The sequence below is a fragment of the Barbus barbus genome (assembly GCF_936440315.1).
Source record: "Barbus barbus genome assembly, chromosome: 42".
Taxonomy (NCBI): domain Eukaryota; kingdom Metazoa; phylum Chordata; class Actinopteri; order Cypriniformes; family Cyprinidae; genus Barbus; species Barbus barbus.
In genome coordinates, this window is record NC_136720.1 from 13268026 (window position 1) to 13282021 (window position 13996).

The 13996-nt window shown below is 37.9% G+C and overlaps 1 protein-coding gene across 1 annotated transcript in view; it reads left to right on the top strand.

Annotated features, from left to right (window-relative positions):
* LOC306861428 (staphylococcal nuclease domain-containing protein 1-like) overlaps positions 1-13996 on the top strand; it is a 195763-nt gene that overhangs the window by 470 nt on the left and 181297 nt on the right. Inside the window, exons 2-9 of the mRNA XM_079403676.1 lie at positions 2641-2790; positions 5983-6103; positions 6208-6289; positions 8458-8618; positions 10329-10420; positions 10835-10993; positions 13390-13496; positions 13864-13954. Of these exons, the coding sequence (XP_079259802.1) occupies positions 2641-2790; positions 5983-6103; positions 6208-6289; positions 8458-8618; positions 10329-10420; positions 10835-10993; positions 13390-13496; positions 13864-13954 (963 nt within the window). The remainder of the gene's footprint in view (positions 1-2640; positions 2791-5982; positions 6104-6207; positions 6290-8457; positions 8619-10328; positions 10421-10834; positions 10994-13389; positions 13497-13863; positions 13955-13996) is intronic.

Consider the following 13996-nt stretch of genomic DNA (forward strand, 5'->3'; position numbering starts at 1 on the left):
AGAGATTCAGAGAAGTTGAGCTGGGATCCAGATGCAACATTATATTCAAAGTTTCCTTTAGCTTTTGACGTCTTTCATTTGCTGTTGTAAATGATGCCAAACATTATTATATACCAGTCTAAATATTTCGCAGCTACAACTCAATATTTGTAAAGAGGCACATATTTCATAACAAACTCTGATAGTTTGTTAAACACTCTCTTTTATCAAAGCTGAGCTTTTTAAACAGTCATAGCGTTTGTTCTACACTGATTGAAACTAAAAAACTAGGGCAAACCGCAGATTTGTGGGTTAAATAGAGGATTTAATCATGCTGGTGACTCGAATCTTTTGAATCGGTTCACCAAAAGATTCATTCTCTTATACGTTCAGGTTGCAAACTTTACGCCAGTAGGTGGCGTCTCATGAGAGTTTTGTGCGTTATGAGGGGTTTATTGAATCATTGACTTGTTCGTTTAAGAGCTTTGCAAAGTCAGGTCTGTTCCCCCCCCCCCCCCTGCATCCTGTTAAGCTTGACATTTATCAGTATGTTGTAAGTATGTGTGAGAGAGTTCATTGCTTGCGGTCAAAAGTCATTTGTACACATTCATAGTTCTCAGTTCCTTCGTCGGGTTTTGAATGCACTGAATAAAGTTGAAGAAAATATGGGTCCCTGTAGTGAATGAATAACTTTCGTTCATAAACACCTGCTCACTCCCTAATCATGAAGCTCAGCCTTTCAAAGTCAAAATCTGCAATGACCTACATGAATGGTGTTTCTACACTTTTTTTTATTTATTCAGTTTTATGCTGGCGCTCGCGAGTGTTTCTGCGTTGCTGTAAGACTCAATGAGGCCCCCTAACCAGGCAAGGTGGCGCAGTTTTGGACTGTTTACTTTGTCTGCTCTGCTGAGTGAAGGGGGAACATGTATGAGAAACTGACACGTAGGTCTTTAGCCAACCAAGAACTGTCCATGGAGAAATTCTGACTGAGGGAGTCTGGAAGTAAATGCTACATGAAAACAAACCGGGACAGGAAATTAGTTATTAGGTTTTTATTTGAATAATTTCAGCTGTTATTGTTATATTAGCTGTTAGGTCACGTAATGTATCCTAGTAACCATAGTTTCCGCCAAAATACCATAATTGTTACTACATTAAAACCATGCTAGCCAAACAATAAAAACAGCTAAACATGATAACAAAAACCTCGCTAGTTTGAAGGAGATACCTTATGTATTTGACTATTTCTATATTGATTTTATAGATAAAATCCATCATTAAGAATTCCAGATAATTGATTCAGTCAATATTATCAGTTCCATGGGGCTAAGATATCCCCCTAATAAAACTAAATTTCTTACACTTGGTTGAAATGGTTCCCATTAGGGGGAAGTTGTGGCCTAATGGTTAGAGAGTTGGACTCGTACTCCAAAGGTTGCGGGTTTGAGTCTTAGGCCGGCAGGAATTGTAGGTGGGGGGAGTGAATGTACAGTGCTCTCAATACCACGACTGAGGTGCCCTTGAGCAAGGCACCGAACCCGGGCGCCACAGCATAAATGGCTGCCCACTGCTCCGGGTGTGTGTGTGTTAAGATGCAGAGCACGAATTCAGAGTATGGGTCACCATACTTGGCCGTATGTCACGTCACTGTCACTTTGTAAGTTATTGTAAATGAATCATATAGCTTTGATTTGAAATTGCACTGTTTAAAATGAGCCGAGTACTTCCCAGAACTCCTTGGGAAATCAAAGCGTGGTGGATTTGGGAAATTCATGGATATTTTCCGCCCCAGGCTGTGGTGACAGAGGTCTGTATATTCTTCCATACAGCCAGTAATTAGGCAGGCCTTCTGCTCTCAAGGCCTTTCTAAAGGAAAGAATAAACTCGTCCCTGTTTGGCTTCCACTTTCTTGTTTTATTAGACATTTAATAAGTTTAGGTAAAGTTTACACAGTCATAACACTGATAACAATTGGTGTTTTTTGTGGCCTTGCGTTTGAATAAAAATATTTTCAAACAGGACTGAAGCAGAAATGTATCAATAAATTAGGCTTATGACTAAAAATGGACAGAATCAAAGTTATCATTCAATCAGTTAATGTAATTATTTCGTAATGGTGCAGATGAGTCTCAGGAGTTTGTGGGAATGGCAATTGATCTGACTTGTGATTGGATAAGCCACATCTGGATATCTGTAAGAGCCGTTTCTTAAGGCAAAAAGCAAGCATTATGAGGCTTGTAAACATTAGTTCTGTCAAACATCTCAGAGAACAAGCACTAATTCAAATGCTAATGTGAATATACATAATCATTGATCTCAGCAGGGCAAGGTCTCCCCTGAGTGTTTTAAGTTGTATATGTTTAGGGCTGCTAAAGCTGAGGCATCATGCTGTGATTAACACAGTAGTGATTGTTTCACTGTTATCTTTTGGTTACTGGGTGTAATAGTTGTTCAACTGTTGGCCAAACACAAACAAGCAGGTCTTAAAGGAATTGTGGCATCGATCAGATCCCTCAGGCATTCAGTGTTTGACTTGCAGATTGATTGTTTGTATCATGCATTGCCTATGCCAGTACGATTACAACTCTCATCATTACTGGAATAAACCATTTATGAAACATTATATAAGCATTCACGTTGATTTAATTTTCCTTGCAGGTCTTGTCTGGTTGTGCTGTCATCGTTAGGGGTCAGTCGCGAGGAGGACCCCCTCCAGAACGACAGATCAACCTGAGTAACATCCGAGCCGGGGCTCTCGCCCGTCGTGCAGTTCAGGGTCAACCAGACACCAAGGACACACCAGATGAGGTAAACATCAACCCTGCCCAGAGCTGCTCTCTCTGGCCCTTGAATTACTTTTTTTTTTTTTTTTTACATGTTGATTCAAAGACGTCGTCTTATTTATTTCCTGTTTATGCAATACATTTTTTTTGTGGGTCATGTTAACATAATAATTATAATACTATTTTTTGCAAATAAAGCAGTAGTTCCATCCTCTGAGTTCAAGAGCACCAAAAAAAAGAGAAATAATAATAAAAAAATTAAATAAATTAAAATCACAGTTTCCTGAGAAATTAATATAAAATGGAAGTTGAGGCCTCTGTGTCTCTTTATAAAAATTATTTGCGTAGGATATACATACAGTGTGTTCACAGTTTGCAAATTATGCTTTTAATGTGTTCAAACTTTAAAAGTGCATTAAAACAGAAATAATACAAAGTCCTTAAACATGGAAAGCAATAGAAATTTAGTATCGGAGTCAAGTTTGTTTTTCCTAAAAGATAAATGTTTCATGAGCTTTGAGAAGGCTATGGGATGCGAACAGGACAAAGCTAACTCAAAGAGCAAAAAATATATGATTCTGTTTGGAACTCTTACTGCATGTAAAGAACCGTTAAGGAACTGTCGGTTTTTTAAGTACAGAAGTAAATTACATTTGAAAATATATTACAAAAGAAAATGTTGTTTGAAATAATAGTATTACAATAATTTCACAATCGCAATACAGCTCTTTACAATGTGCATAATTAATTGCAAATGCAACAATTTTCATGCTAGGTGACTAAATGTCTAATAAATTGTTAGATTTCACTTGCCAGTGTTTTGAGTTAAAAGCTAAGAATAAGTTTAGCATGGATATGTTAACTTTCCTATGCTTGAACACTCTGAGTGTGTGAGAGTTTGACTCTCTGTCATTACAGCACACTGTTCTCATTGATATCAATGGATGTGCAGCGTATTAGACGCATTCTAGAGCATAGCATCTGACTCACCGTGGCTTGGGTGGGAGCACTCTGTGTTTCTCTCACACACACAAAGAGAGAGAGGGAGTCTTGCATGCTACGCAGAATATACATGCAACATGTAAATGGTATTTTTGTTGTATTTTCCTGTCAAATGATTGAGTTCATTCAGAACTTTTCAGTCTTTTAAGCACAAGCAGAAACCTCTTCTAGTCCCTTTGGTAATTGGTGAATCTAATACGCAAACATTTATTACCATCCATGTTTGATTTCTTCAAATAAGCGAACGCAGACAGGTAGATTAATATTCATTATTCCAGCAACTCATCAGACCTGATCTAGTCTGACGAGTAAACAAAAACAAAACAAAAACAAATTACTAGCCAGTGGTGATTTTATTACCATTTTGCATATAGGGTTGTGATATAAATTTTTACTGTGTTTTTCCATCAAATTAATGCAGCCTTCGTGAGTGTAAGATACTAAAAACATTTAAAAAAATGTCTTTCCGAACCAAAATTTTTGAATGAGAGGTATGTTGCACATCAAACTTAAAGATAAAAAAAAAAATCCAACTCAGGCCAGTGTATGTGTTTTGCATTTGTGTTTCTGTCAAACATATTAATTGTAACATCCCTATATTTGGATAAAAATCTTTAGGCAAACCCACTTAATCTCAGTTTTGTAGTGCTTATAAGGTTTAATTTGCTATAATAATAATTAATAATACATTTTATTTGTAATGTGCCTTTCTTAAACTCAAAGCGCTACAACATGTACAAACAAATTAAAAAATCAACCAAACTACATAATATAAAAAATAGAATCACAGTAATCATCATAAATTAAAAACTTGACTAAAAAGGTGCATTTTAAGAAGTTTCTTAAAACAGTCCAAGGAAGCAGCATTCCTAATAAACGCAGGTAATGCGTTCATAACTTAGGCGCCTTATATGAAAAAGCCACCCCCCGTGGTTTTTAATTTACAACAAGGCTGATACAAAGAGAGACAACCAGCATAGTGGAGAGGGCAAGGAGGAGTGGAAAGAGTGACCAAGTCACGAATGTAATCTGGGGCCAGCCCATGCACTGTTTTATAGGTTAAAATCAATACTTGATTGAACCGGGAGCCAATGAAGTTGCTGGAGCACTGGGGTAATGTGAGCCAATGAAGTTGCTGGAGCACTGGGGTAATGTGATGGCGTTAGGAGGTATAAGTTAAAACTCGTGCAGCTGAGTTTTGTACAGTATATATTGCAACCTATATATTGCAGAAGGAGATATTTAGGTAATGCCAACCGAAAGTTTAAAATTACTGCACCTATTAACATTAGACGGTGTCCCAATTAATACAATTTCAATTTTAGAAAAATGTAGATTTAGAAAGTTGTTTCATCCATGCCTTGATTTCCAGCAAACAGGCAGAAAGAGTCGAATAGAGTGGAATCAGGCTAAGTGCTAATACAAATCTGGGTGTCGTCTGCGTAACAATGATAGGCCAGGCCATTCTTCTGAATTATCTGCCCGAGAGGCAGCATAAATGCACTAAATAACATTAATTAACAGTTAACCTGAACAATATTTAGATAGCATTTTATTATTCATAAATACATAGTTAATAAAATTGTGTGTAAAGTTGTGTCTGTTAACTTTAGTTAATGTACTGTGAACTAACATGAACATTTTTACTAACATTAACAAGGATATATAAATGCTGTAAAAATATATTGTTGTTGGTTTATGTTAGTTAATGCATTAACTAATGTTAACAAATGAGACCTTGTTGTAAAATGTTACCAATAAATGTAACGCCTAATGTAGCATTACTTTCTTTTATCAGTAATGTTGAATTTTCCTGTTGGATCTACATTGTGAATGAACTGGTAAAATGCATACCTTGAATGCAGTGTTAGTCACTTTGGATAATAGAGACTCTCACGTCTGCCAAATGCAAAAAAAAATTAAGAATAAGGAGTAAAATAAGTTTAGACAATAAGCCACTTAAATCTGTACGTTCCGCTTCATGCTGTTTCTAAAATCACTGTTTCGCTCTGCATCTTGTGATCTTTTTCCTTAGTAATAAATCCATTATGCTTTTAAACCTTGAATTCATCACTTTTTTTTTTTGCAAGTGATTTATGCACTTTTGTTAGGACATTTTTGTTCTCTCTTGAGTAAATAGAGGCTCTTTTTAGTAGCTAATGCACATCCTCCAGTTCTGAATGGCTGTAAATAGCTGTGTGTGTGTTCTTTGCAGCCATGGGCTTTCCAGGCACGAGAGTTTTTGCGCAAGAAGGTAATCGGCAAAGAAGTCTGCTTCACTGTGGAGAATAAAACCCCTCAAGGCAGGGAATACGGCATTGTCTACCTGGGAAAAGGTGAGTGATATTTGTTCACCAAAAATATTCTCAGTGCGACAGTGCTGATCTGAAATGTGTGTGTTTATTGCAGTGTTATAGTAACACACTTGATCTCTCCAAAGACACCTCAGGAGAAAACATCGCAGAGTCCCTGGTGGCCGAAGGTCTTGCCGCAGTTCGCAGAGAAGGCATCAGAGGAAACAAGTAAGAACCCTGCGTCTGTGTTTTTTTTTTTTCCCCAATGTCAAACCACTAGTGTCAGTACGGTTCTTGCACCTATTGTCAAAGCCTTCACAATGCTGGCTATGTTTTCTCCTTCGGCTGAGATCATTTGTATTGTCATAGTTGTTTTATTGTAAAAACATTATTTGTCCTGCGGGGGGCGGTGTTTGCCTGTAATGAAGTTACTTTAGACATTCTCTGGCTATATTGCTCTTCATATCTCTCCGTTTGATCTCTCACTCCCTCTTCTGGTCACATCATCTCATTACACGTCCTGTCTATCCATCCGCCATTCTCCCTATGGCTAGAAGCGATATAATATTGTCCTAAGCTTTTGGGACTTAATGATGCGTATGCGGGTCGCTCTGTTAAATGGCCCTGAACAATTGCCAGTGGAATCAGTTTGCTTTAGGCTCATTTTCCCCACAGGAGACGGTGGTGTTAGACCCACTGTTCTCTCCACAGCCCCTGAACAGCCTTCTCATTAGCCGGGCCTGCTGTGGCCCATCACAGCCCACTGGATCGGCTATCATAATCTCCAAAGGAGTCGTGTTTAAACCTGGGCCACGCTCTGCCCACCAGCTCTCAATTAGGCACAGCCGAGCTGGGAAGGATGCCCACTCCTCTCCCTGACATGCTCTCGTTCTGTCTTTTGAAAACATAAAGGAAAATAAAACTTTACTAGACAAAGACAGCTCAAGATGGCTGCTGAGATTTGGCAGCCCCTTAGTTCCTGTAGTTAAAATTTATGAAGGCTTAGATAATTGGAGCTTTGGGCTTGTCATTTAATAGGCAGAAGGCGACTTTTCTCTGACATTTGCTTTACCAGCCTCGCCAGTTACTACATGAGTGAGTTTTTAAGTAAGAGTCGGGTATTAACAGCTGTCCTGTGTCTTGTCATCTTGCATATCGGCAAAAGAGGGCCGAGGAACCCAGATGGCTGTTTGAATATTTTGAGCTTTGTGTCTGTGTCCATTAGACGTGGCAGTGTCCTTGTCTCCCTTGAGCTGCCTGCAGTCCGTTTACTGACCATCTGAAGAATATTGCACATAAAACTGGACATTTTCACAGGGGTCCGTGAAACTGCCTGACTGCAACGCAACTTCTGGGAATTGATGTGTACAGGTTTTTATCTACCTGGAAACAAAATCCAGTTTGAAAGGAATAAGATGGACTGTTAGAAATTATTAGATTAATATCAAATCAGTTATTTAAAAACAAAGCTGGGTTACTGGCTTTTAAAATGCATTCAGAGTGTTTTCAAGCACAAAGCAAGTACACTTGTCAGTACACACAGCATTGGGTGCTCATGTCTTGTGTAGATGTTTTTTTTTAGCTAAATTCAAAGCTTAAATACATTAAAGGAATTTAAGTACAGAGAAACACCGATTAGAAATTCAGAACGCGTGTTCGTCCACATTAGATCTGATATATATCTAAAAGACACTTTCAATCTTGTCTTTTCATCTGGTTTCAGTGAGACATTAATAAATTGAAAATTAAATTATCATTGTATATTTTAATATTCAATTGCTGCCATCGCACCATCAAAACTCCCATAATTCATAATTTAATTCTAGAATTTTGTTTGTTGTCCGAGCCAAGACATTAAAGGAAAGGCTGATACATCATTGACAGAGTCGCTGGTCAGAATGGGTCTTTAATTAATGAACTTTCACCACCCACGGTTTTTTTTTCTGCACAAAAAAGAAAAGGTTTTCATCATAGATTCTGGTTCATCTCTCTCTCGTTCATTCTGTCTGTCTGTCTCGCCTCTTTAAGTCTGTTCATTATTAAGGCCAGCATTACTTAAACTGATAGAGCCTTATTAAAAAATCTGACGAGTGTCTGCCGTGGTCAGACTGTTTAATTCCCCTTAAAGATAAAGATGGCTTTTAGAACAACAGAGGAATTAATTGAAACGTGTTGGCTTTTGATAATGAACAAACTCATCTGAAGAGCTTATCAAGTCCTCAGAAAGGGGCAGCTCTCCGTGAGAGACCTCTACATCTGTTGCTCAGTGCATTGAAGTTTGGAGAGGAAAAAAAGGAGGGCTAAAATTATCTTGCCTTGTTTTTGGCTCTCCGAACTCTTGTGGTAAACTCTTTGGTCTGTAATTTGAAATTTACTGGAGTTTCTGTGTGTTTCAGTCCGGATCAAGCAAGACTGTGTGATTTAGAGGACCAGGCCAAGTCTGCTAAAAAGGGTCAGTGGTCTGAGGGTGGAGGCTCACACACTATTCGAGATTTGAAGTATACCATCGAGAACCCTCGCAACTTTGTGGACTCCCTCCATCAGAAACCAGTCAATGGTAAGATGTGATAAAGTTTGTAGATAACACATTGTACTCTCGAGGGCCAGTACACACCAATGCTGGAAAAAACATCTCTGGTATTCTAGATCGTTCAAATTTAATATTCATGAATGCAAATTTACTAATCTATCTGTTTTATTTTTTCTTAAAGACAATTAAATATTAGTTAATAAATAAATATGAATTAATATTGATTTTTTTAGTCGTATAATGAGAATTGAGGCAATAATCTACAAAGAAAAAATGGACCATCATTAGTATTATTACAAATCAACATAAATATTGTGAATTTAATAATTGTTAATCATATTAAACTTAAATTAGAAACTTATTTAATGTAATATTTTAAAATATATTAATAAAACATTTAATATTAATTTTTTAAAAAGTGTTTTTTTTATAATAATAATACTTAGTGGACAATAAAATGGAATAAAAAAATAAAATAAAATTGAACATATAGAAAACCCTGTGGTGTGAGTCACACCGGAGATACCGGAGCCATATTTAGGGACCACAATATCATAAAGACTTGCACCCTAAAATTATGTTGTGCAAATTACACCCATTAAAGCACTCAATTCTCTCTGGTGTAATGTCTCACTCTTCTTCCAGAGGCCCATTTGTTTTGTTCTCTTCACAGCTCTGCTCACAGCTCATTTCTCTTGTTTAAACTGAATGCTAACCCTGATGAGAGTTAACCTCCATCAGAGGGCTAGCCAGCTCACTGCAAATGAACAACTGAGTCATTAAATGCTATAGAAATGTGCCCCGTTTCCCCTCTTCGCTAACAAGCTTATTAGATGCTAATCAGAAGTCAAAGTTGCTACATTGTTCCTAATATTGAATTTAAACACACTTGGCCACATGACCCTTACCAGCGTGGCAGTGATTCACCTTCTTATTGAATTATTTCACAGCTCTCGCTGTGCAGTTATGCCAAGTGATTTTTAAACATGCCAATTTGTTGTTCTCTTCAAAAGTGAGCACCATGCAGACCTGGAGAGGTCTGTTTACATACTGGCAGCTACCCACATGCTGTGACACCACGTGAACTTTCTGTGAAGTGGGCTTACAATTTGAATTGGAAAAACAAAGTTAGAATCAAATTAACATGCTTAATTGTCTTAGTTTTAACTATTACAATAGTTGAAGAGAGAGTTCATCATGCTGTAATTCATCATTCTATCACGTGTGGTGATGTTCAATTTTGTACACTACCTTTCAAAAGTTTGGGTCAGTGAGATTTTTATGCATTAAACTGATCAATAATTTATAATGTTACAAAATATTTGTAAAAGCAGTCCATCAAAGAATAATAAAAAAATAAAAAAAATCCACAAAATTGTTCAAATAATTTACAAATAAGAAAATTTGGGTACTAGAATTATTATTATTATTATTTTTTTATTTTTATTTTTTTGAAACATCATGTGACCCTTAACTGGAGTAATGACTGCTTAAATTTCAGCTTTGCTATCACAGAAATTAATTGCATTTTAATAATGTAAACATTATTTTAAATTGTAATATTTCCCAATTTTCTTATTGTATTTTTGATCAAATGAATGCAAAAAGAGATTTTTTTTCAAAGTGTTAATGTACTGTTATTTTAATTGTGTGAAACAGAAGCCGAAACCAGATTACATTTTTAAGTTTTGTCCTTCATAAACACTCTTTCTGTCTGTTTCTTCTACACTCACACAGCCATTATTGAACATGTGCGGGATGGCTGCATGGTACGGGCACAGCTTCTGCCTGACTACTATCTGGTGACAGTTTTGCTGTCTGGAGTCAAGGTGAGTTTCAGTCCTTCTCTATGTAACGCTATGAATAAAAGAAACCCAATTTCTTTCAGCAGAACCCTCGAGACCAATATTTCTCAGGATTCCTCAGGTTTTTATTAGTTCATCTCTTGATGGGTAGCCTTGAGAGAGATTCCCTCTAGGTTTTCTTAGACCAGACCTGTTCCATGAATTCAGTAGACCATCTTACAGCTTAATCTTGCTAATCATGAAAAGATGAATTCCATATGTGCTAAACTAAGTGTGGTCGAACTAGAGTTTTCGCTCAGTGGCTTTTCAGGGAAGGGTTTGCATTCTTTGTAAAAAGTGACTGTGATTTGTTTTCTGGGGTTTGTTTCTTAGTATTTCCCAGTAGATTTCAGAGAATGTATATTTTCTGTAATGCTTATGAAAAATCTGTGTCTCCAGTGCCCTACGTTTAAACGGGAGGCAGATGGCAGCGAGACCCCTGAGCCCTTTGCAGCAGAGGCAAAGTTCTTCACAGAGTCAAGGCTTCTTCAGCGAGATGTGCAGATCATTTTGGAGTCTTGTCCCAACCAGATCATTCTGGGGACCATCTTGCACCCGGTATGAGGCCACATCAGACGTGTTTTCTGATTGATCTCTCTAATAACTGCAGTTGAACAGGAGTGTAAACCATTTGAGCTTTTTGAGTGTTCCTCCTATTTCATATTTAGGCTAGACAAATTGTCTTGATCCAAAATCTTAAAGTGTGTGAGATGGATTTTCTCTGTTTGAAAACCTGGCAAGCAATACTGGGAGAATTTATTTGTTTGATTTTGTGTTTTTTTTTTGCTTAGTTTTTTTGCTTCGCTTTACTTTTAATTTCATTTTGATTTGCTTTTTGTTTTGTTTTTTGTTTTGATTGCATTGAGTACCTGATACCCTACAGTTTGTATGTTTGCTTTTTGATTTCAAAGTGACAAACAATACTGGGAGAATTAATTAGTTTGATTTAGGTTGTTTTTTGTTACTGTTTTATTTGCGTTGGTTTTTGTTTTGATTACGCCTATAGTTTGTCTGTTTTTGTTTGTTTTGTTTGTTACCTGATATAAATAAATTGTCACTATGTATGTTTAGTTTTCAGCCAGCATATATAGTTTTTAACATTCCACACACAAACCACAATGATTGCCAAAATTAAGTACTTCAGGGACAGGAAGCACACCAGTTTTAATACCACATCAATAACAAAATAAAAATAGATAACAATAGATAAAAGATGTAAATGAAGTAAACCGTCCTGAGATATTCAGAATCAGAATCAGAATGAGCTTTATTGGCCAAGTATGTTTACACACATAAGGAATTTGTTATAGTGACAGAAGCTCCACAGTGCAACAGAAAGACAGTAACAGGACAGGACACAGATAATAAAAGAATAATATACAAATATCCAAATAGGCAATGTACAAAGCTGCAAAAACAATATATAATATAGACAACTATGTATGTACAGGTCAAGTATGTGCAAATTAGAAATGAGAAAATAAAAATAAAATAAGTGAGTGTGGTGAATGGATGATGTATTATAGTTGTGTGTTCCACGTTTATTGTTGAGTGTTCATGAGATGGATTGCCTGAGGGAAGAAACTGTTCCTGTGTCTGGTCGTTCTGGTGCTGAGCTCTGTAGCGTCGACCAGACGGTAACAGTTCAAAGAGGGAGTGTGCTGGATGTGAGGGGTCCAGAGTGATTTTACCAGCCCTTTTGCTCACTCTGGATAAGTACAGTTCTTGGAGAGTGGGGAGGGTTGTACCAATGATTTGCTCAGCAGTCTGGACTACCCTCCGTAGTCTTCTGAGGTCAGATTTGGTAGCTGAGCTGAACCAGACAGTTATTGAAATGCAGAGGATGGATTCAATGATGGCAGAGTAGAACTGTTTCAGCAGCTCCTGTGGCAGGTTGAACTTCCTCAGCTGGCGAAAAAAGTACAACCTCTACTGGGCCTTTCTGACAATGGAGTATCCCACTTCAGGTCCTGAGAGATGGTGGTGCCCAGGAATTTGAATGACTGCGTTTTCCCCATTGATACCGCGTCCCGATCAGCGTGAAGTTAGGCAGATGAATCGGTCTGGTATGTCGCCATTTAGCCAGGCTTCCGTGAAACACAGGGCAGCAGAGTTAGAAAAATCCTTGTTTGTCCGGGAGAGCAGAAGGAGTTTGTCCGTTTTGTTGGGTAGAGAGTGGAGATTCGACAGATGGATGCTAGGCGCGCTGGCTCGCTTCCCCCATCTGCGCCTTCTGTAGCTTTTGACCAGAGCTACGGCTCCGCCAACTACAATGTCAAGCAAAACGTCCGAAAAATCTAAATCCGGTAAAAGATATTGTGGTGTGTTCTGCCGACTGTTCAGCAGGTCATCCCTGGTAAAGCTGATCGTATTCGAAAAACAAAAAACAGGAAAAACAAAAACGGTACAAACACTGGAGAGCAACGCACAATAGCTGCCATCAGCGGCGCCATCTTAGTTCTTTATTTAACAATAATATCTAGCATTCAAATAAACTTGACTGAAATACTGGTACTTTTGATATCCCTAGTGCGTATAATGCAAACACCAAGGCTGTAATCAGTAATACATGCTGTGGCAATGTGGGAAGATCTACAGGTCCAGACTTTAATATATTATGCACATTTATTGTACAGGCCCTTCAGTGCCAAGAATCATTGATAAATTTAATTCATTCACTTTGAAACCGCAGGTATAAAGTCTTCTCATGTCATAGTTCTTGTTAATCAGAGTGTCAGATATAATCCATGTCACACAATGTGTGAGGATGTTTTGCTCATGAAGAATATTATTCACAATAACCTTAGTGGTCTCTTTCTGTTTATTATGCCAGCAAGGCTTCTCACTGTCAGTCTGTAGGTTCCCCCTGTCCTCTTTCCCAGTTTCTGGTACATTTCTTTGCTAACATGATATCCTTATGTGTTTGTGTTTGTGTGTGTATGTGGTCTTTACAGAACGGGAACATCACAGAGTTGCTGTTGAAAGAAGGCTTTGCACGTTGTGTGGACTGGTCGATGGCTGTGTACACCCAGGGTGCAGAGAAACTCAGAGCAGCAGAACGGTCAGTGCTTGTCAGTCGGCCAATTGTCAGCCCTAGTTCACTATACTTTTCAAATACACCTGACATTTCGGCTGTTGGATCAGACTGAGCAGCTTGTTAAATGGTTTAGACTGTCTCGGGTTGCTCTTACTTCAAGTTTCAGCAGAATAGTTTAGCAAATGTGGCAACTTATCACACAGCCGTTCAAGAACACCTGCCCTGATGCCCACCTGCTGGCTTACTGAAGCATTAGACACAATCACAATGAAATATGATAGGAGCACATGAGGTTGTGTATTTAATCCAATTAAGTGCATATGCGACTGTACTTTATGCAGTGCTTCATTTTGGTGAAATGCCTTATATCGCTCTCTCCAAAACCCTGCAGATCAGCAAAAGAGCGTAAAGTGAGAATCTGGAAGGACTATGTTGCTCCCACAGCCAATCTGGACCAGAAGGACAGACAGTTTGTTGCAAAGGTGAGTTTTTGTTCTCACTTACTTTTTCTGTTTCAGTCCTTG